This window comes from Eretmochelys imbricata, chromosome 1 (assembly GCF_965152235.1).
Source record: "Eretmochelys imbricata isolate rEreImb1 chromosome 1, rEreImb1.hap1, whole genome shotgun sequence".
Classification (NCBI taxonomy): Eukaryota; Metazoa; Chordata; order Testudines; family Cheloniidae; genus Eretmochelys; species Eretmochelys imbricata.
In genome coordinates, this window is record NC_135572.1 from 9,777,137 (window position 1) to 9,799,775 (window position 22,639).

At 56.8% G+C, this 22,639-nt stretch overlaps 1 protein-coding gene across 2 annotated transcripts; it reads right to left on the reverse strand.

Moving 5' to 3' along the window:
* Positions 1-1,294: 1,294 nt before the first annotated feature.
* LOC144279935 (folate receptor alpha-like) lies at positions 1,295-7,578 on the reverse strand. Of its 2 annotated transcripts, none has more exons than XM_077841641.1 (5): positions 7,532-7,578; positions 6,988-7,129; positions 4,304-4,492; positions 3,368-3,503; positions 1,295-1,731 (listed from the first exon to the last, which is right to left on the reverse strand). In XM_077841641.1, exons 1-5 carry the CDS (start codon positions 7,567-7,569, stop codon positions 1,457-1,459), a joined length of 780 nt encoding a protein of 259 aa, XP_077697767.1. In that variant the 5' UTR covers positions 7,570-7,578; the 3' UTR covers positions 1,295-1,456. The 2 variants fall into 2 exon arrangements, with proteins under 2 accessions (XP_077697767.1, XP_077697775.1); XM_077841649.1 differs by having other exon boundaries at positions 6,988-7,125; positions 7,532-7,569.
* Between the last annotated feature and the right edge of the window lie 15,061 nt (positions 7,579-22,639).

Sequence of the window (22,639 nt, forward strand, 5' to 3'; positions counted from 1 at the left end):
AGCAGCTCCCCATCTCCCCCCACTTTCAGTTACTTCTCTCCCTTCCCCAGGGCCCTCAGCCAGCGCTAACCAGACCTCCCGGGAATTCTAGCAGCAGGAAACCAGGTTCTTTGTACCCAGGCCCCAGCCATTGCCCAGACCAGCTGAGACCGGGGCGTACCGACACCGGGTCCACCCTACTGCCCCATGCAATAGCTACACCGCTCCACCCACACCCCTGGGTGCTGTAGCCAGGCCAACCATAGCCCTGGGCATAGACCATGCTAGGTCAACATAGCCACTGGCTCTGTGGGAGGGGGATTAGTGATGCGGACAGGAGAAGCTCTCCCAGCTGTGGGGGGGGGGGGGGTAGTGGCTTCCCTAAAGCCCCACAGCTGCACCTGTGTGTGTGGGGGGGGGGGGGGTGCGCTGCTCCAGGTGAAGATAAACCCTGAGAGCATCCTGCAGGACCAGGGAAAGCTGTAGTCATGTGGCTGGCATGGGACTAGGCCCTGCCTCTTCCCAGAGGGTCCCTACATGGGCTCCAGGGCTGGGCAGGACATCTGCCACCATGAAGTTTTGCCAAGATCTGTCTTGACACTGCTTGGGTTGGAAAGGGTTGGGGTGAAGCTCTCTGATCAGAGACACCCTGCTGCCCCCCCATGGGGGAGAGCCAGCCCTTCTGACCTTCCCATGCCCCACGGTTTGCTTTCATCCCCGTGCGGATGAAGAACAAGCTGTGCCCTCACCAGACAAGGTTGGAGCTGGTCTATTACTCATCCTAAGGCACTGGATGGGACTCCTGAACACAGTGCAACCAGCATTCAGAGACTGGACCTGTCCCTTGCCAATGCCCAGTTTGGGGGTGTAGCGTTGTACCTGCCTCATGTGCCAGGAGATCAGGGGATGGGGATGCATGAGTGAGGGGAGCCAGGGACAGGGGTTCCTAGCACCAGGCAGGAGAGGATGCTGCAGCTGTCTGCATTGCCCAGATCCTGCTCTGCAGCCCCCCCTGTAGTCAAAGCACTCAAAGCCCCCCAGGGGGATGAGCAGGGGCTGGAGCCAGGCCTACACTCACTGATCATACTCTACCCCACAGACTCTTAGAGCAGACTGCCCAAGCCCAGCTCCCACCTCAGTTTAGGACAAAGGTACCCACCTGCCAGGCAACCTGAGAGCCCCAAGGAGCCTCTGGCTGGGCCCCCTTGTAGCTTTGCAGCCCTGGGGACTGAGCAGAAGGATGTTTCTATCAAGGAGGAAACAGGCACAGAGCAAGGCTGGGATAGTTTATTTTGCCCAAATCTTATACATAAGCTGGGAAGGTCTCAGTTCCAGACAGTTTCCACCTGCAGTTAGCAGTAACCAGACTGCATCCTGACTCTGCTGGCCAGAGCCCAAAGCAGGGCAAACACCCCGTGCCCCTGAGCAAAACTGTTTCCTGTATAAGCCAGTGGGGCTGCCAGAGGCTCCTGGCTGCTCAGAGCAGGGACAGGAGAGCAGGAGGCAGGAGCAGCAGGACAGCCCATGGTGCAGGAGAGGCATCTCTCCCGTTCTGGGCATAGTACTTGGCCACAGCCACGTTGGGATTCCCCTGGGCAGGGTCGAACCACATCTGGATGCAGCGCCCGCTGCCCCGGTGCTCCAGGGTGTATTTGTACGAGTTGGACCAGATCTTCTCACACAGGTCTGCTGGCCGGGGGAAGACGTACTTGAATGGCTGGCATGTGGAGCTGCGGGGGCACCGGTTGGTCCCTGGAAGGGGAGGGAGAGGGCAGCAGTGAGCAAGCTGTGGCTTGACACCATCTATGATGCCTTCCCCATCTCTGGCTGCTAGGCGTCTGCCCATCCCAGGCTACTGGCTGATCTGGCAACGGCCCAGCTGGCTTGTGGGAGAAACTGTCCTTCCCTGTGAGGTGAAGTTCAAGGGCTTGTAGCCATGTCACTCACCTCCTGGATTGATCCCTGACTGGCAGCCTGGAGAGCTAGATGGAGGCTGGTAAGAATGAGGAACCCACTAGCCCAGCTTGGGTTTCCCAACCCCCACAGCTCTGCCAATGCACCTTGATCCTTCTAGGCCCTCCATCACCCCAGGGTCTGTTGTGCATTTATCCTCATGAGCCCCCAAGGTAAGGCTGTGCTCTTCTCCACAGGTGGGAAACTGAGGCAGAGACTGAATTAAGGTCATACTATGGAAGAGCAGTGCTAGCCAATACAAGATCAACACTTTGGGAAACTGCCTTCAGCCTTGGCACTAGCTAAGAGCTTGTCAAAGGCAAAAGTCTATCCAGTCTAGGTCCCAGTACTGGTACAGAACACAGCATACAGAGACACCAAGCAACAGTTACAAACTGATGGGTTGGGTCTTAGCCATGTGTGACACACACCCCCCTCCCTTGGCAGGAGCGGGTTTGTATTGCACCAGAGGTCTTTAGGAGGGAACCACTAGGGTTACCTACTCTGACCCCCTGCCAAGGTGCAGGATTGGTTGCTACAATATATTTGGCTTGGTTTGCTTATTTGGCCTCCTGAACATTGAGAGAGCCAGGAGTGTGGTCAGACAGTGGCCACCCCCTACAGTCACTAGCAGGGAATTGAAGCAGGTCTCAAGTCACAGGCTCCAAGCACTGGGTCATCCTTCCTCTGTGCATTATCTGCCAGCCACTACTCCAGCCTCAGCTCTGAGCCCCATTCACTCCTCTGCCCACTGAAAGTACAGGGGCATTCACAGCCCAGATCTCGGCATCCAGGTCTCCTGCCAGCTCCTTTTCTGCGTGTTCCTGACTGGGGAGCCCCATTTTACACCCTCCGGCTCTGCCCCTAGGATTCCACAGCTGTTGCCTCCTCTAGGACCAGGCCCCTAACCCCCTTTGGAGACAGGGGATATTGGCAAGCAGAACCAGGTACGGCCACAACTCTGTAGAGGGGCACCACATGCCCAGTCGCCATGGGGAGGAAGACCCCAGTGCCCCATGGCTACCTGCTAGGCAGTTCTGCTCACAGGAGGCAGGTTTCCCGGCTTCTGCTCCAGCATGGGCACCATCTCCACAGTTGAAGCTGCCCCAGGGTCACTGGACACCAAGTTCAGTCCAGGGGACCACCCACCCTCCTAGTCCAAACCAAGCCAGGGACTGCACTGAGACCAGAGGAGACTACAGCCTCAGCCCTCACTCCCAGGGTGCTCCTCTCGCAAGCCCCCCACCCAGGGTCTGGAGCTAGTCTGAGGGCTGCTGCCATCAGGGGGCAGGGAGAGGTGGGGGCCCCTCCTCCATCCCTTGGGCCTCTAAGACAGCCCCAAACCCATAAGCAAGGTGTGACCCTGCCCCACTCAGGGTACAGCAGTCCAGCTCCCCCCGCAGCAGGCAGAGTTTGTTCTCGGCCTCTCACTGACCCGAAGTCCAGTTCCAGCCCTTGTGCCAGTTCTCTTTGCAGGTGACGGCGTCCTTGCAGTCCTCCCACCACTGCTCGCAGTCCTCCTTGCACAGCGGGACGTTGAGGATCCTCTCCCGGCGCCAGCTGGTATCTGCCTGCCAGGACACAGGCTTGTGAGCATCAGGGGCAGCTCTGGGCCCCCTGCAGGCAACATCAGTCGCCCCAAGGAGCAAGGGTGAGACACATTCTCTCCCCCACCCCCTGATCTAGCACCACTGAACAGAGCCAGTGCGCGTCCCAGCAGAACCAGGCCCAGGCCCCAGGGGAAGGGAGAGCCTCACAGCAGCCTCCCCGCACACCTGTGTGGCAGCATCTACAGCTCAACTGCATCCCAGGCAGGCCACCCAGGCGTCCAGGGAAGAGATCCTGGATTTATTGCAGAGCCCTGGCCAGGAGCAGCATCTGCCGTCTTACCTGTTGCCTCCCCAGCAAACACGCTGCACGAACCCACCTCGCCCCGGGACAGAGGCAGCGTCAGTCCCACCGAGAAACCCAGCCGAGCTGGTGCCATGCGCAGAGCTGAGCATTGGTGCCAGGCTCTGCGGGGTCCTAGACAGCAGGGGGGGTGGCAGGACCCACGGGGCACTGCCCGGGGAGGGAAGCTAAAGGAGCCGTTCAGTGCAGCCTCCCGATCTCAGGACGCTTTGAGGGGATTGTCCTGCCCACATGCAGTGGGCCCTGGGGGACACGGGGACACCAGCGGACAGCGGAGAATGGAACCTGGGGCCTTCGGCACAGAAAGCCCGAGCCCCCGACCGCTCAAGCTGGAGGAGCCACTTTGCACGGTGCTAGTTCACTCCTCACTATTTGGACCCGCCACTAGAGGGAGCCATGAGCACATGCACCAAGCCAGCCTGCTCTCCCGCCCGCAGCGCCCAGCCCAGCGCCCCCCGACCTGGTGGATCCAGGGCCCCAGGTTGGGCGAGCACTCGTACAGACACGTGTCCTGGATGAAGTGCCGCTTGCACTTGTCTGGCATCACCCCGCAGTGGGCCCAGTTGAAGCTGTACAGGTAGGACTGGTCCTGGTGAGCCCCCGTGCTGGTCTCGGCCGTGCAGCAGGCGTTGTCTTTCCACGGGGCACACTGGGAACACAGCAAGGGACGGGTGGGCAGGGGACTCCGGCCGCTCACCCAGGGGGCAGACAGGATGCTGGGGATGCAGCAGCATCACCGGCCTCCAGTGCTGCACGGCGGGACTGCTCCTGCATCAGACCACTGCCAGGGCCACGGCCAAGGACCGGGGACAGAAGGGCAGGGATGCTATTTTGCCGAGTGCTTGGAGATCTTTAAGTCGACAAAATGCCATGAAGTGGGGAAGCTACAGAGTGGGGCAGGAGGGGCAGCCGCCGAGCTGTTATATGGTGTTATTAGGGCCTCCAGATCTACCCCAATTGTGATCCCCTCTGGGGGGACGCTGGGTAAGTGGGGATGGGGGAAAAAGGCACAAAGAGGAGACCAACTGAATTTGTCCAAATGAAAAAGCCTCCTAGTTACAAGGCACCACTTCAACGTGATCCTCAAGTTAACGAATGTGGGACTAGAAACCTGAACTAAATTTGTTTGTTGGGAACATGTGTAACTGGTGAGCGAAATGGGATGGGCTGTTCTGCCCCTGCCCTCTTTTTTTGGGGGGGCGGGAGGTTAAAGAGAACAAAAACCAGACACCCCAGGACTTTGGGAGGAAGATCAGACTGACTGCTGGCTGGGAGATGGGGGAACAAAGGAGGGACATGGCTGCCTCCCCAACCTTCTCCTGCAATCCACTAGGACACCTTCCTTGTCCCAGTTCCCAAAAATCTTCTTACCAGCGTGGGCAAGGCAGCAAAACCCACCTGACATGGCCACCTTCAGTGGTCAGGACTGAGCTGAAGCCATGAAGGTGATGAGAGACTTTGGTTCCTGCCGTCACCGGCTCCAATCCCTAGTATGTCATATTCCTCCCCCACCTTCAGTCTGCTTTTCTCTCGCTCCCTCCCTTGTGCCTTCTGATTAAGAGTCTGGCTTTTCCCCACCAAGACTGTATCCTGCAGCACTCCTGGGAGCCTGTGACCAGAATGGCAGCACCCAGTGGGGATGCAGATTTGCCAGGTTTTGGAGCGGTTTCTCCAACAGGGAGGTTTCAGAGAGAATTGGCTGCATAGCTGATCTTCTCCGGTTTCTCTGCCCCTGTATGTGTTGGTCTGGTTTTGTCTTCTAGGAAGTGTGCTCAGACTTAACAGCTACAGATTTCTATTAATGCCTCTTTTCCCCACAAGACTGTTAGCACCATCTCCTAGCTGCCAGGTGGGGCGGGAGAGAAAGACATGGGACACTGAGGGAGTGCAGGAGAGGGGTCAGGGCTAACTCTTCCCTTGGGTGGCTCCTGAAAGCGACCAGCACACCCCTCTGGCAGCAGCTCCTAGGTGAGGGGGGGGCCCCAGGGGGTCTCTGTGCAGTTCCCAGAGAATGGGAGCTGTGGAATCAGTGCTCAGGGCAGGAGCAGCGCCCAGAGACCTCCTGCCAAGGGGCTGCAGAGACTGGATGGCTGCTTCCAGGAGTGGCATGGAGCAAGGCCAGGCAGGCAGGCTGCCCTCACTCCACTGTGCTGCTGGGGGTCCCTGGGTCCTTTAAAGTCACCCAGGACCCTGGACAATTGCCCCCATCCCCCAATCAGCAGGCCTGCCTTCTACAAACTCTGCAGCGAAAGGGAACGGGAATAGGAACAAAGAGTTTCCTCAAAGTTACAGCCTAATTTGAAACACAGTATTGAGTGAGGTTTGCCACCCATCCAGTTTTCACCCAGATGGGCCGGCTTTCGGCTTGTGTTTCAAATGGCACCCAGACAAGCCCTGATGTCTGGGATTTTCTGACTTGGCAAGGGGCGGGGGGGGGAAGAAGAGGGAGCGCAGAGAAGGGGCAGGGCCTCAGTTACCAGACACTAGAAAGGTGTCAGCCCTCTTTCCTCTCCCATCTTTAGTAAAGAGAGATAGCTATTCATAAGTGTGGCTGTCGCCATGGTCCTAAGCAGGCTGAGTTCTTTGTACTCAGTACCCCAACCCATATATCAAGCAGTGAGCTATACAGTGACAGGGTCAGGTTAACACCTTCAACACTTGGGTCAGTTTATTCTAGTGAAATTAACAGGGACATATCCAAGTTTGCCCACAGAATCAGTGGCAGAGCTGGGATTGCAAGGCAGGAGTCCTGGCTCCCCAGCCCTCTGCCTCTGTCTGAGGCCTTCCCTAGGGCAACAGCAAGGGACAGGCCTCTTTAAAGGGAAAAGAAGTAGCCCAGTTTGCATGGCTTGCGTGGCTGCTGCCAGAGAGCTGGGTCTCGTTGCCAGCCCAAGGATGTTGGCACCACGATCCTGCCTGCCGCAGCCTCCTAGGGCTGAGAGAAAACACAGTTCTTGGTGTGTCACAAACACCTCCTCTTCCTGCACCACAGTCCTCCACGCCCACGCACCCCCCCAAGGGCCCAGCATAAGGAACAAGCATGCACTGGAAAGGATGGCAGGTCCAGGGGACCCAGTTACCCCTCACCTAGAGCTCCAAGTGAGCGGGGATGGACTGACCTGTGTCAATAGGACAAGACCCTACCTGGCCATGCAGCGCCCCCTCCGGGCCTGGCTGGATTTTGTGGTGCTTGGCATCCATGCACACGTTCAGCACCGATTCCTTCGCAGCACTGGCCAGGCAGGCAGCCAACAGCCCCAGCACGGCCCACCGGGCTGCCATCTCCCTGGGACCAGAGTAAGGGGGGTGGAAGAGAAGACATGTTACTGCAGCTGTCCAGATGAGAATGGGCACCACTCGGGTGCATGGCTCCGAGCGCCCAGAGGGGACCCCCAGGCAAGAGCATCTGTGCTGCCTGCTATGGAGACAGGTGCTCTGCAGAGACCCATGAGAGAGCGGCCACAAAGCCTCCTGCTTCACTGGCAGCTTTTACCCCCCCCCCCCCCCGCAAACATCCCACCTGGGCACATGGGTGGAGAGTTCTATGGGCCCAGGGTGCCTGGGCACCAGGAATATTCCTGGTCCGGGGCCTGACTCCGGGTCTCTCCCTCAGTCCCACCTTCCTCCCCGGGCGCTCCCCACCATGCATCCCGCGGGCGATTTCAAACAGCCTGGGGCCCCCACTCACCACCGGCAGCGCAGCCGAGAAACTTCCTGCCTGCTCATGCCATGTGTCTGCTGGCTGGGGCGGGCGGGCAAGGAGAAAGTTTGTCTACACATGCTGCTCCCACCCCAAGCGCGCCTGTGGCCAATAGGAAGCTGCGGGGGCAGTGCCTGGGGGCAGCAGCTTGTTGAGACCCCCCAGCCTGCCCTGCCTAGGAGGCTCAGGTAACCACTGCACCCCCCCATCCTCTCCCACCCCCCAAACTCCCTCTACACCCCCACCCCTTGTCCTAGCCCAGAGCCTGCACCCCTCACCCCCAAACCTGCACCCAGCACAGAAACACCACCCCAGAGCCTGCACCCCAATCCCCTGTCCAGGGCCTGCACCCCAGACCTGCTCTCCCCACCCAAACTCCCTCCCAGAGCCTTGGGCAGTTCAGGGGGAACTCTGGGCTTTCTGGGCACTGCCAACATTTCTACAAACCTGCTGCCCCTGCATGAGAGAGGGGGAGAGAAAAGCCACAAAGCCTCCTGCTGCACAGGAGCTTTTACCCTCTAAACATCCCACCTAAGGCCCAGTGGGGCAGGTACTTCTCCAAACCCTGCCCCCAGCTTGACTGCTTTGCCTTGCAAGGGGCTCAGAGCCAAGCTCCCCGTGTCTCTGCTCAGCAGGTGCTGGTTTCCACCCTAGCTATGAGCTCCCCTCCACCCTACAGCCACCCATGGGTGCATTCAGGCCACTCCCTTTGTATTAGCCAATGATCCAGAACCAGAGACTGGCTACCTCATCCAGAGAGTCACAGCAATGACCACCGAGCTGGACCCTGGCCAGCCAGCACCACTAGCCCCACAAGCAGGCTTCCAGGCATGAACCATAGGATAAGATTAGACCTATTAGCTTGTATTTCTTCCCCCTTGTTTGCTCAGTGTTCTTCCAGAGAGGTGGAGGAAGCTAGCCCACGGCCCTGCAGCTCGCCCTGTCTGGTGACTTCAGGCCCCTGGGACAGGGCGACCAGACTGGTCAGTTACACACTAGCACAACCTTGGGCTGCCAGAGCAGACTCCCAGCCCGCTAACAGCTGGTCATGGGAGACTTAACAGTCAGTTATTGCTGTTCAGTTCAGGTCCTATTGGACTCTCCAGCCCCTGACATGGGGCTTTTACAGACTTTAGTCCATACAAGGCCTTGGGCTAGCTTCCAATTTCTATTTGGGCATCACTTATCCTCCTACATCCCCTCTTGCAGGGTCTCCTCTCCCCCAACTCCATTGGGCCAAGTGGTTTCCTCTGCCATCTGGTATTATATCTGTGGTTTACTGGCTAAGGTTCCACTATTGCAGCTTTTATAGCAGCCAATCACCCCCAAAGCACCACCTGTGCACCCAGCCCAGGAACAAGGAGACACAGATCACAGCCTAGTGTTTTTTGGAAGCAATGCATCCCCCTCTAGAAGCAAACAGCAGTTACAAAGCTAATCACATTGATACCCAAACACTAGGCCTGAGACACCCACCAGCCCCCATCACAACAGAAAACCATGAACTGCTCCTAACCTTGCTGGAAAAAAGCCCATCCCAGCTGCTTCAAGCAAGTGCTCACCACAGCAGCCAGGCCTCTGGAGTCAGCTTTAATAGCCAAGTCCTTTAACCACAGCTGCTAACCCCTCCACGCAACCGGGTTAATGAGGCTTAATGGTCTCCGGTGCTCGTTACCTGTAAAGTAGCAGTTTTTGTAAGAGCCAAAGAGCTCTGTGTGTTTGCTGGGGGGCAGCTGAGTCCCATGTTAAGAAGACAATCAAAGATTTGATCGCAAAGATCAGATGTCTGCCGAAGCCCTGGCCGAGGATGAGAACATCAGTCCCACCTGCTGGGCATTCTTTGGAGCAGACTTCTTTCTTTGCTCTGCAAATTGCCCCAGAGAAAGGAGCCAGAGAATGCCAAGATCAGCTGTCTAATCAGCTGGGGCCTCTGTCACGGAGTGTGGGGGAGTCCAGGCCCTGCACCCCTCTTCCTGGGATTCACTGAGACTCTCAGCCAGCCAGTAAAACAGAAGGTTTATTGGACAACAGGAACACAGTCCAAAACAGAGCTTGTGGGTACAACCAGGACCCTCAGTCAAGTCCTTCTGGGGGAGCAGGGAGCTTAGACCCCAGTCCTGGGGTTCCCTGCATTCCTCCACCCAGCCCCAAACTGAAACTAAACCCCCCCATCAGGCTCCCTCCTGCAGCCTGTCTTCACATTCCTGGGCAGAGGTGTCACCTCCCCCTCCCCATCCTGGCTCAGGTGACAGGCTCTCAGGTCTCCCATCCCCAGGTCAACACTCCCCCCTCCCTGCTGCATCACATCGTCACAGGGACTGTCCACCACAAAGGCAGGCTTGCCTGGGTGGCAAGCAGAAGCGGATTGAAATTTATTGGAGCCCTGGGCACAAAGAAAATTTGGGCCCCTTGCATTCTGCCCCCTGCCATGAGGCCCTGCCCCCTGCCCCCAAGACACACAGAATATCAGGGTTGGAAGGGACCTCAGGAGGTCATCTAGTCCAACCCCCTGCTCAAAGCAGGACCAACCCCCAATTTTTGCCCCAGATCCCTAAATGGCCCCCTCAAGGATTGAACTCACAACCCTGGGTTTAGCAGGCCAGTGCTCAAACTACTGAGCTATCCCTCCCCCCAGGCCTGGCCAGAAGCCGGGCTGCTGTAAAAACTGCCCTCGGTTGCTGTGGGGAGCCCTGGACCCTCCACCTGCCCTGGGGGGCACACTCCGTGGGGCAGGGACACAGGCCAGGGGCTGCTCTTAGGCACCCTGGCCCCCCTGCCCAGGACAGGTGGAGGGAGGGCCCATGGCTCCCCAGAGCTGCTCAGGCTCCCTGAGCAGCTCTTAGCACAACCTAGGACAGTGGTTCCCTAAACTGTGGGGTGCACCGCCGTAGGGGGGCACAGAAGAATGCTCGAGGGGGGACGCGGTGGGGATCGGGTCAGCCCACGGCCTGGGGGCTGGTCAGGGAGTGCCACCCGCCCTGTGCTGCCTCCAGCTCCGCTCCATGCCCACCCCAGCCCTGCCCCCATGGCTCTGCTCCCAGCCACGGCTCCGCTCCTGGCCAGGACCACAGCCACACCTCTGGCCCCGCTCCCGACCGCAGCTCCCGGCCCCAGCTCCCAGGGCAGTGTGGACCGGGTAAGGGGGGCTGTGACCAAAAAAGTTTGGGGACCCCGGCCTAGGGTGACCATACGTCCCGTTTTGGCCTCGGACATCCCAACTTTTTTGACATTTGTCCTGTTTGTCTTGCAGCTGACCTCCACCGGCCCAGTGAGCAAACGGGACAAACGCCCACTTTTGCCAAAAAGGGGCTTGGGGGGGCAGGGTGAATGGCGGGGCTTGGGCCAGCCCTGCATGGCGGAGGTGGGGGCTTGGGTAAGTGGTTCGGGCCAGCTCCGCGTGGGGCAAGGGAGAGGCTCGGGCCAGCTCCGCGCAGCGGGAGGGGAGAGAGACTTGAGCCAGCTCCACGCGGGGGGCAGGGGGATAGGGGCCTTGGGCCGGCTGTACATGGGGCTTGGGCAAGCAGCTCGCCTATCTCTGCATGGCAGAGGACAAGGGGATGCACTTTCCCTACCACAGCTGTGTCCTCCAGCCAGACTATGGCAGGGGCGTCAAGGGGAAGAGGAGGAGCAGGGCAGAGAAGTAGGGCCGAGAGGCGGGGATGGGGGACAGGAGGAGCAGAGGATGGAGCCAGAATGCCATCACCTGCAGGGGCCTCCAAATAGGCCGGGGCCCCTGGGCACGGGCCCCATTGACCCATGTGTGAATCCACCACTGATCATGACCGATGCAGCCACCAGGGGCTTTTCTGCGGTGATGGGGGGTGGCGGTCTCCAGAAGCGGTTGAGCCCTGCCCGCCTCTGGAGACACAAAGCTGGGGGAGCAGGCAGCTGGTGTGAGTTTCTCCTGAAGTATATTCAGTATTTTAGGACAGTATTCAGAGCGGCCCCCAGCAACAGATGGTGGCCACACTCTGAGGCCTCCAAAGAATGCATTGTGAGAACCCTTAGCCTCGACGTCTAACACAGGGTGTGCGGATAGTAGGGTCTTTCAAGGCACCTACAAGTTAGATGTTGCAATGCCTAAGTCCCTCTGAGGATCTGGGCCCACCTATCTTGAGTACCATCCTTCCCAAGACCACTCTGCCTTGAAACACATCTGATGGACCTGGCCTACATGAGCTTGTACCCCCTTGTCACCGAGACCTAGACATCAGGCCATAGACTCCTTGGAGCTGCCCCTGGGGGAGAGGTGAAGAAAAATAGAAGTTTAGATGCAGCCACGGGGGCTACAAATGTGGGGAATGAATGTGAACGGTGCCGAGCACCGGCAACTCTCATGGACTGTGACGCCCAGCACGGCTCTGGAGCAAGGCCCTCTGGTCTTCTTTGGAGCTGCCCAGCTCATGGCAGACACAAGCTGGAATAGAGGATGTGACGATGTGACGCAGCAGGGAGGGGGGAGTGTTGACCTGGGAATGTGCCCTGGGGATGGACCTGAGAGCCTGTCACCAGAGCCAGGAGGAAGAGGGGTGCAGGGCCTGGACTCCCCCACACTCCGTGACAACTGGTGGGAGCGGTGGGATGTACTGCACCCCGTGAACAGCGCTTCCTGCAGTAAGTGACTGGGGAATAGTAAAACGAAGGGGGATTGACAGGGACCAGGCGTGCTGAAGATTCAGCGAGAGACAGTTTCAGGGGGCGGTTAACCCCTGGGAGTGTGTGACCAGGGAAGGACTTTTGCAGTAACAGGGTCCCCCGGGGGATTGCAGCGAGCGGTCCCAGGGGCGGAGGAGTCTGCAGCTTGACCCTGGCAAAGAGGTAGTGACCTCAAGAAGGACTGGCACACGAGGGGTTTTTCCTGGAAACGGTAGAAAGCTGCCCGGCCTGCGAGTGGCCAGCAGGGAGATGTACGCTAAACGCTTTAAGAGCGATTTGGTGGAGCTGTGCAAGCAGAGGGGGCTGCGTATTGGGAGGTCCACCACGGAACAGCTGATTGCCCAGTTGGAGGAGAGGGATTGCTTGGATGACCCGATCCCTGTCCCTGAGGGAGGCCGCCCGGCGGACGCAGCGTGGGCCCTGGGGCCTGACCGAGCTGGGAGGGGTCAGACTGCTGCCGAGGACATCCCAAGACCCTTCCTACCTATGCCTGGGGGAGGGGGTGGGGGAAGCCCGGCAAATACTGAGGGCACCCTGACCCCAGCAGCCAGCAAGGGATCCTCCCAGGGGAGCTCCTCATCCCTCGAGCAGATGTGGCTGGAATGGGAGAGGGAGATGAAAATGAGGGAGCTGGAGGACCATGAGAAACAACGTCAACATGAGGAGAAACAACGTCAGCATGAGCAGGAGGAGAAGGAGAGGGAACGTCAGGAGAAGGAGAAACAAAGACATCATGAACTGGAGCTGGCCAGGCTGAGGAGCAGTGGGGTCCTGGCTGCGGTGAGTGAGGGGGGACCCAAGACTGCAAGGAGCTTTGATAAGTGCTTCCTGGCCCAGCGGAAGAAGGGGGAGGACATAGATAGCTTCCTGACGGCCTTTGAGAATGCCTGCGAGATGCACAGGGTTGACCCTGCAGACAGGCTCCAGTTCCTCACCCCATTACTGGACCCCAAAGCCGTGGAGGTGTACAGCTTGATGACAGGGCCGGAGGCAGGGGACTACGAACTGTTCAAACAGGCCCTGCTCCATGAATTTGGGCTGACCCCTGAGATGTACCGGAGAAGGTTCTGGAGTCAGCGTAAAACGCCTGAGGTCACCTACCTACAACTGGTCAACCGGATGCAGGGATATGCCCTCAAGTGGACAGCTGGGGCCCAAGCTAAAGAGGACCTGCTTGACCTAATCGTACTGGAGCAACTGTATGAACAGTGCCCTTCCGACCTGAGGCTGTGGTTGGTGGACAAAAACTTAGAGAACCCCCAGCACGCAGGGCAGCTGGCCGACGAGTTTGTGAACAGTCGATCAGGGGGTAGTCGAGAGGAGTCCCAAAAGAACAGGCCCCCCCCCGATGCAGAGAGAGAGTCACCATGGGACCTCCCAGCGGGTAAATAGGGAGAACCCCCTCCAAAGGGGAACGCCTGGAATTGGGCCCCTCCGACCCGCTCGAGGGGACCAACGTGACCTGAGCTGCTATCACTGTGGCCAGAGAGGCCACGTACGGACCCAGTGCCCCGGGCTCAGGGACAAACTGAGCAGACCCAACCTACCCAGGGTTAACTGGGTAGGGACCCAGCTGGACGAGGGAAAGACGGCCCAGGCAAGGGGGGCTGCCAGTTTACCACCTGCTCAGGAGGGAAGAGTACCCCAGGCCAGCTCCGCCAGAGGGCTGGAGGCTCTGGGCTCAGGCTGCTCGGTTTACAGGGTGGGCGCGGGGCTGTCCCTCCGGAGAGAGTGCCTTGTTCCCCTGGAGGTGGACGGGAGGAAGGTCAATGGATACTGGGATACGGGCGCGGAGGTGACGCTGGCCCGGCCCGAGGTGGTGGCCCCAGATCGGGTGGTGCCCAACACCTACCTGACCCTGACATGGGTGGGCGGGACCCCATTTAAGGTGCCCGTGGCAAGGGTACACCTGAAATGGGGGGCCAAGGAGGGCCCCAAGGATGTGGGGGTACACTACCATTTGCCCACTGAAGTTTTGATGGGGGGAGACCTAGAGGACTGGCCAAGCAAACCCCAGACCGCCCTGGTTGTCACCCGTAGCCAGAGCCGGCGAGGGGCACTGCACCCTGACCTTGGGGAGGGTACCACACCGGAGGCGCAGGACCCTACCCTGGTGGGGAGGGAGGGCCGAGGGGCACGGCTCAGAGAGGTGGAGGCCTCAGACCTGGCCACTGCGGGGGAACCGGGCCCCATCCCTTCCCCAGCCGCTGAGTTCCAGGCCGAGTTGAGGAAAGATCCCTCCTTGCGGAAGCTCAGGGACCTGGCCGACCTCGGTGTGGTGCGGACCATGAGGAGAGGCTGCCAGGAGAGGTTCCTGTGGGAGAAGGGGTTCCTGTACCGAGAATGGGCTCCCACAAGGGAAGTAGAGTCCTGTGGGACCAGGAGGCAGCTGGTGGTCCCCCAGAAGTATCGCCGCAAACTCCTGTACCTGGCCCAGGACATCCCCCTCGCAGGGCACCAGGGAATCCGGCGCACCCGGCAGAGGTTGCTACAGAACTTTTACTGGCCCGGGGTCTTTACCACGGTCCGGCAGTATTGCCGATCCTGTGACCCCCTGTCAGAGGGTGGGGAAGGCCCGGGACAAGGGGAAAGCGGCTTTGAGAACTTTGCCTATCATAAAAAGAAAAGGAGTACTTGTGGCACCTTAGAGACTAACCAATTTATTTGAGCATGAGCTTTCGTGAGCTACAGCTCACTTCATCAGATGCATACCGTGGAAACTGCAGCAGTATGCATCTGATGAAGTGAGCTGTAGCTCACGAAAGCTCATGCTCAAATAAATTGGTTAGTCTCTAAGGTGCCACAAGTCCTCCTTTTCTTTTTGCGAATACAGACTAACACGGCTGTTACTCTGAAACTTGCCTATCATAGAGGAGCCTTTCCAGAAGGTGGCCATGGACATCGTGGGGCCTCTCAGCAAGACGACCCGGTCGGGGAAGAAACACATTCTGGTGGTGGTAGATTTTGCCACCCGCTACCCCGAGGCAGTGCCCTTAGCTTCCATTGAAGCAGACACCGTGGCTGATGTGCTCCTGACCATTTTCAGCCGAGTGGGGTTCCCCAAGGAAGTCTTGACAGACCAAGGCTCCAACTTCATGTCGGCCCTGCTCCGGTGCTTGTGGGAGAAATGTGGGGTCCGGCACGACTGGGCCTCAGCTTATCACCCCCAGTCCAATGGGCTGGTGGAGAGGTTTAACGGGACGCTAAAGATGATGCTGAAAACCTCTATGAACCAGCACCCGCAGGATTGGGACAAGTACTTACCTCACCTGCTGTTCGCGTACAGGGAGGTGCCCCAGGAGTCTACCGGATTTTTGCCTTTCGAACTGTTATATGGAAGGAGGGTAAGGGGCCCACTGGACCTGATGAGAGACGAATGGGAGGGGAAGGCCACTCCCGATGGAGAGTCAGTGGTGGAGTATGTCCTGATCTTCTGAGAGAGACTGGCTGAACTCATGGGCCTGGCCAGGGAGAATCTGGCCAGAGCTCAGAGGAAGCAGAAGGTCTGGTATGACCGCACAGCGCGGGCCCGGGCCTACGCCACCGGGGATCAGGTGATGGTTCTCATCCCTGTGAGAAAGAACAAACTACAGGCCGCCTGGGAGGGCCCTTTCAAGGTTGTCAAGCAGCTCAATGAGGTAAACTATGTGGTGGAGCTGTCGAACCGGGCGCACCACCGCCGGGTGTATCATGTGAATATGATGAAGCCATATTATGCCAGGGGGAATGTGGTGTTGGCCGTGTGTGGACCGTGGGAGCAGCAGGGAGATGACCCTTTAGTAGATCTATTCCCTGGGACCAGAGCTGGTTCCCCCCTGGAAACAATTCCCCTCTCGGATCAGCTAACCCCTGCCCAGCAAGCTGAGGTCAGGGGGGTGCTGCATCCGTACCGACAGCTGTTTTCCAACCAGCCTGGACGCACTAATCTGACTGTCCACCAGGTGCAGACAGGGTCGCACCCACCGATAAGATGCTCCCCCTTCCGAGTCACAGGGAAAACTGCTCAGGACCTGGAAAGAGAGGTCCGGGACATGTTTCAGAGTAACAGCTGTGTTAGTCTGTATTCGCAAAAAGAAAAGGAGTACTTGTGGCACCTTAGAGACTAACCAATTTATTTGAGCATGAGCTTTCGTGAGCTACAGCTCACTTCGTCCGATGAAGCTCATGAAAGCTCATGCTCAAATAAATTGGTTAGTCTCTAAGGTGCCACAAGTACTCCTGTTCTTTGTCCGGGACATGCTGGCTTTGGGGGTGATCCAGTCATCGGCCAGCCCTTGGGCCTCGCCGGTGGTGCTGGTCCCCAAAAAGGATGGGTCGGTCCAGTTCTGTGTGGACTATCGAAAGGTCAATGCCATCACTGTATCTGATGCCTACCCCATGCCCAGGCCGGACGAGCTCCTAGACAAGCTGGGAGGAGCTCAGTACCTTACCACCATGGACCTTACAAAGGGCTACTGGCAAGTGCCGCTGGATGCAGATGCCCAGCTGAAATCGGCCTTTATCACCCCTCTGGGGCTCTATGAGTTCCTGACCCTGCCTTTTGGCCTCAAGGGAGCGCCGGCCACCTTCCAGCGCCTAGCGGACCAGCTCCTGAGGGGGATGGAGAGTTTTGCCGTGGCGTATATTGATGACATCTGTGTCTTTAGCCAGACCTGGGAGGACCATGTGTCCCAGGTTAGACAAGTGCTGGACCGACTCCAGGGGGCTGGGCTGACTGTAAAAGTGGAGAAGTGCAAGGTGGGGATGGCTGAAGTATCTTACCTGGGCCATCGGGTGGGGAGCGGCCGCCTAAAGCCGGAACCAGCCAAGGTGGAGGTGATCAGAGACTGGCCTGCTCCCCACACCAAAAAGCAGGTCCAAGCCTTTATTGGGCTGGCAGGATACTACCGAAGATTTGTGCCCCACTTTAGTGCCATAGCCACCCCATCACTGAGCTATGCAAGAAGGGGAAGCCAGACAAGGTGGTCTGGACCGAGCAGGGCCAGGAGGCTTTCCAGGCGCTGAAGGAGGCTCTGGTCAGTGGCCCAGTTCTGGCAAACCCAGACTTCGACAAGCCCTTTGTGGTGTTCACCGACGCCTCAGACACGGGACTGGGGTCGGTGTTAATGCAGAAGGATGAAAAGGGGGAGAGACACCCCATCGTGTACCTGAGCAAGAAGTTGCTACCCCGGGAGCAACGCTACGCGGCCATCGAGAAGGAGTGCCTGGCCATGGTGTGGGCCCTCAAGAAACTAGAGCCCTATCTCTTCGGGCGACACTTCACCGTCTACACCGACCACTCTCCCCTGACCTGGCTGCACCAGATGAAAGGAGCCAAGGCCAAACTCCTGAGATGGAGCCTGCTCCTGCAGGATTACGACATGGACGTGGTCCACGTGAAGGGAAGTGCCAATCCCGGAGAGGGGGCCCCAAACTTCCCCAGGTCACAGGTCACAGTGACCCCGCTCAGTTCAGTCTCGAAGGGGGGAGAGATGTGAGGATGTGATGCAGCAGGGAGGGGGGAGTGTTGACCTGGGAATGTGCCCTGGGGATGGGAGACCTGAGAGCCTGTCACCTGAGCCAGGAGTGGGAGGGGGAGGTGACACCTCTGCCCAGGAATGTGAAGACAGGCTGCAGGAGGGAGCCTGCTGGGGGAGTTTAGTTTCAGTTTGGGGCTGGGTGGAGGAACACAGGGAACCCCAGGGCTGGGGTCTAAGCTCCCTGCTCCCCCAGAAGGACTTGACTGAGGGGTCCTGGGTGTACCCACAAGCTCTGTTTTGGACTGTGTTCCTGTTGTCCAATAAACCTTCTGTTTTACTGGCTGGCTGAGAGTCGCAGTGAATCCCAGGAAGAGGGGTGCAGGGCCTGGACTCCCCCACACTCCGTGACAGTCCCTCACACCACAAATCACACTAAAGTTCACAAAAAGAAAAGGAGGCCTTTTGGCACCTTAGAGACTAACCAATTTATTTGAGCATCAGCTTTCGTGAGCTACAGCTCACTTCACGTTACTCCCAGTCCCAAAGGCCCAGTCGCTTACCCCAGGTCAGTTGTACCCTAGATCTCTCCCCAAAGACACCACTTCTAGCCAATCCTATAGCAGACTAACTAAAGATTTGTTAACTAGGAAAAGGAGATGAGCGAGTTACGTACCAGGTTATAGCAGGTAACAGAGACACACCAGTGAGTTACAGTCTTAGGTTCCGAAAGGTAATAGAAGTGTCTATAAGAAGCCAGGTCTATAGGTCCTTAGGGCTAAGCCAAGGTGAACAGTCAGGGGTGCTTGCTCATGCCTAGAAGTCTTGCCCTCTCCCTGAAGTCCAAGTGTAACCCACACACCTCCTGGGTGCGGTGCTCTGTCCCATCTAGTGGCACCGAGACCCCTTAGAGAGAGATTAATGAGTCTTCTCTACAGCCTGAGCTAAGGGCCATACGGCTTTTAACTCATGCAGACGAGACTCATGCATTTAGCTCCAAAGGTCCCAGGTTCAATCCCGCCCCCCTCCCCGACGACCCGGGGTCTGTCGGTGTTACACAACAGCACAGGAATACAGATCCTTCTGGTCAGGGAGTTTTATTCCTTTCTCTCAGAGTTCAAACTGATTGGACAAGGGTTGGCGTCCGTCTCCTCTTTGGGGGCTGGGGGAGGGAAATGATGTTTCACAATGGCTCACTTGGTTTCAGTGAGCCTTGTGCAGAGGACCCACACCCTCCATTAATCAACACTTCTTTCCCGCTTGGTGAGTTACACAAACACTCAATGTCACTTTCCTCCCTGGGCTGCAGATGTGATACGTGAGATCAATGCAGGCAGCGTCCTCCAAGTTTTTCATCAAGGCTAAACACATTCTTAGCAACCTAACGTCTGCTTCAACACTGCCAACACACAGGTGAGCTGGACTCGTTTCCAGCTGTGCATCTGTCAGCCGTCAGTGAGGCCTAGGGGCCTTGGCATGAGCTGCCACCTGGTCTGCCAGCATCACAATAGGCATCACGGAAACTTAGTAGAATAATGACAATCAATGGGACATGGCAATACCAGGGTACAAAACATAGAGGAATGACAGAGCAGGTTGTGCTGGCGGGGGAGTGTCACTATATGTGAAAGAAAGCAGAGAGTCAAATATAGTCAAAATCTTAAATGAATCAAACTGCACCGGAGAATCTCTATGGATAGAAATTCCATGCTTGGATAATAATAGGATAGCAGTCGGAATATACGACTGACCAGGATGGTGTTGGGGACTGTGAAATGCTCATGGAGATCAGAGAGGCTACAAAAATAGAAAACTCAGTAATAATGGGGGATTTCAACTATCCCCATATTGACTGGGTACATGTCACCTCAGGACAGGATGCAGAGATAACATTTCTAGACAATTAACGACTGCTTTTTGGAGTAGCTAGTCCTGGAACCCACAAGGGGAGAGGCAATTCTTGATTTAGTCCCAAGTGGAGAACAGGACCTGGTCCAGAAAGTGAATATACCTGAGTCAGTCAGTAATAGCCAACGCAATGTAATTAAATGTGTAGGGGGGGAAATACCAAAGAAACCCACCACAGTAGCATTTAACTTCAGAAAAGGGGGAACTATGCAAAAATGAGGACACCAGTTAAATGGAAAATGAAAAGAGCAGTCACAAAGAGTGAAATGCCTGCAAGCTGCATGAACACTATTTAAAAACACCTTAACAGAAGGTCAAACTATGTATAACCCAAATCAAAAAAACAGTACGAGGACCAAAATATGCCACCATGGCTAAAAAGCAGAGTAAAAGAGGTGGCTAGAGGAAAAAAGACCTCTTTTAATAATTGGAAACAAAATCCTACTGAGGAAAATAGAGAGGAGCATAAACTCCGGCAAGTCAAGTGTAAAAGTATAATTAGGCAGGCCAAAAAAGAATCTGAAGAGCAACTAGCAAAAGACCCAAAAACTATCAGCAAATTTTTTTTAAGCACATCAGAAGCAGGAAGCCTGCCAAACAGTGAGTGGGGCCACTGGACGACTGAGGTGCTAAGGGAGCAGTCAAGGAAGACAAGGCCGTTAAAGAGTAGCTAAATGAATTCTTTGCATCGGTCTTCACTGTAGAGAATGTGAGGGAGATTCCCACACCTGAGCCATTCTTTTTAAGTGACAGATCTGAGGTTAACAAAATATGTTGGGGAAAAGCCAACATGGCTTTTGTAAAAGGAAATCTATAGAAATTGACAACTTTAAATTAGTCTGGGATTTTACTGTGGGATGGGACTCTGATCAGGGGTGGACTTATGGGACTGATTTTCTGAACCCCCTTAACATGGGGATAAAACATGCCCTATAATTGGAAAATGCAGCCTTGTAATTTGCTGGAATGATGCCACTGGTGTATGTAGGGTAACTTTGGCGGAGACATTGCCCCTTCAGCTCACTGTTGAAGGGGTTATTCCAGCCCAGGTTACAGGCGTAGCAAACAATGACAGACGAGAGAGCACTATGGAGCCATTTGATGGGGTGTTGGGGAAGCGTGACTTGTTGGTGCCATGCATTCTTGGAACTGCACAATGGAAGCTGGACTGGTCTGGGTAGTGAATTTAGCACCGCAACCTCGAATCTGAAAGCGTGGACTCAATTATGGGCCCTTTCTCCTGGTTCTGGAGAAGAGGGGATAGTAAAAGGGAGGAACCACGTGATGGCCAAGCTATCACCAGAGGCCCAAGCCAGGGGCCCACACACTCCCAATCCAATTGTGGCACCCCTGCTTATTGCTAGTGACACTTCCTTTCCAAACGGAGCAGTTGAAGTCCCGGGACACCAGCCTGGCATGAAGATTGTGTTTACGGAGTTTTATTTGGTTTGATACATACACAAGAGGATGGGTCTTTTTCAAAAGGGAGAGCAGTGTGACAGGCTTGCTATGCTGGCTGGATCTGGGTGTGCAGAACCCCCACAGCTGGCTCCACCAGGGCACGGACCCCTGACCAGCTGCAGGGCTCAGGATCCCATTGAGATTACCCTGAGGGTTACTCAAGTGAATGACTCCTGTCAGTTTGATCGGGTCTGTGGTAACACCTCTGCGGAGGGAAGAGAACTGGAACAATTTGTGCTTAGGTGGAGTTTTCTCTCCCAGTGCTCAAAGGTGAGTAGCCGGCTTATCTGGCTGTAACCACTAGCCCTTGCTGCCTCACATATTCCCCACTGTGCCAAGTCAGCTCTTCCAAAGGGTTCAAAGCAACATCCAAAGAGCAGCTTAGAGAGAGACTGGCGTAGCATTAAGGAGACCTGGGTTCTAGTCCTGGGTCTGCTAGCTGATGGGGGGTGAATTATGGCATCTCTGTTTCCTGTCTTCCCTTTCCCCCCAATTAGCCTGTAAACTCTTTGGAGCAGGGACTGTCTCTAACTATGGCCTTGAATTATGAGGCCCTGAACTCGGCTGGACCCTCAAGGCAACATAACACCCATATCAATAACAGTTTGTCCCACCCCAGCTACAGAGCAGATGAATATAGCTCAGAGAGGTTGAGCATTTTGGCAGAAGTGATGCAACAGGTCAATGGATGCCTCAGGAAGTGAGCCCAAGGCCCAGCTCTGCAAATGGACTGAGGTTTCTAAATCCCATTGTCAGGCACCCTATCTCACGCCTAAGTCCCAGGGGGAGCTAAGCCGGGACACACCTGGCCTGAGCCACCAGCTATGCGCTGAGAGCAGCTAGCCTCACACAGGATAGCCAGGCTGGGGGCTGCGTTTTCCCAGGTAATGTTCAGCCCTGTGGTTAACGTCCCCCGCTCCAGCAGATGCAAAGCCCCCAGTTCAGTTCTCCTCTCTGCCTGCTACAGCAAAGCAATTAGTAGAGCAGGGTTTCCCACCCCTCCAGTGGGTGCCCGCCCCACTGGGCTGCGGGGTCACTCCTGAATACCCAGTGGAACAGCTTCACTGGGAGAGATCCCAGAAGCCCTGCCTCCAACTAGCCCAGAGGTCAGGGGTTTGGCCCTGCTCTGGAGAGAGAGGAGATGCCTTTTTAAGGCCTCTCTCCTCAGCAGGCCAAGGGGGGAATCAAACCACAGCTTCCCAGGTCCGGGGTGAGCACCCACACAGGGGGGGCAGCTGCTTCCACCTGCCAGCTGTTTTGCATGGCGCTAAGCACTTCCCCTCCAGGAGAGGGATCCTGGCTGTGGATCCGGAGCCCAGCTCGACACCTCCCTCCGACCCAGAGTGAGCCCCTGTCTCCATGCGAGGGGCAGGGCTGAGGACACAGCCTTCTCCTCGGAATCTCCCCTGGGCTCGCGCTGGCTTTTGTGGATCCAGAGTTGGCAGTTTGGGTTGGTCATATTCCTGGAGGTTTCATCCCAGGGTCTAATCGTCCAGGACAGATTAATCTTTAATTCCTGCAAACTCTAGGGCAACCCCGGAGGGTTGACAACCCTATGTGGATCCCATCTCTCCCCAGTCATTCCATAGGGCGTCTAGACCAGCGTTTCCCAAAT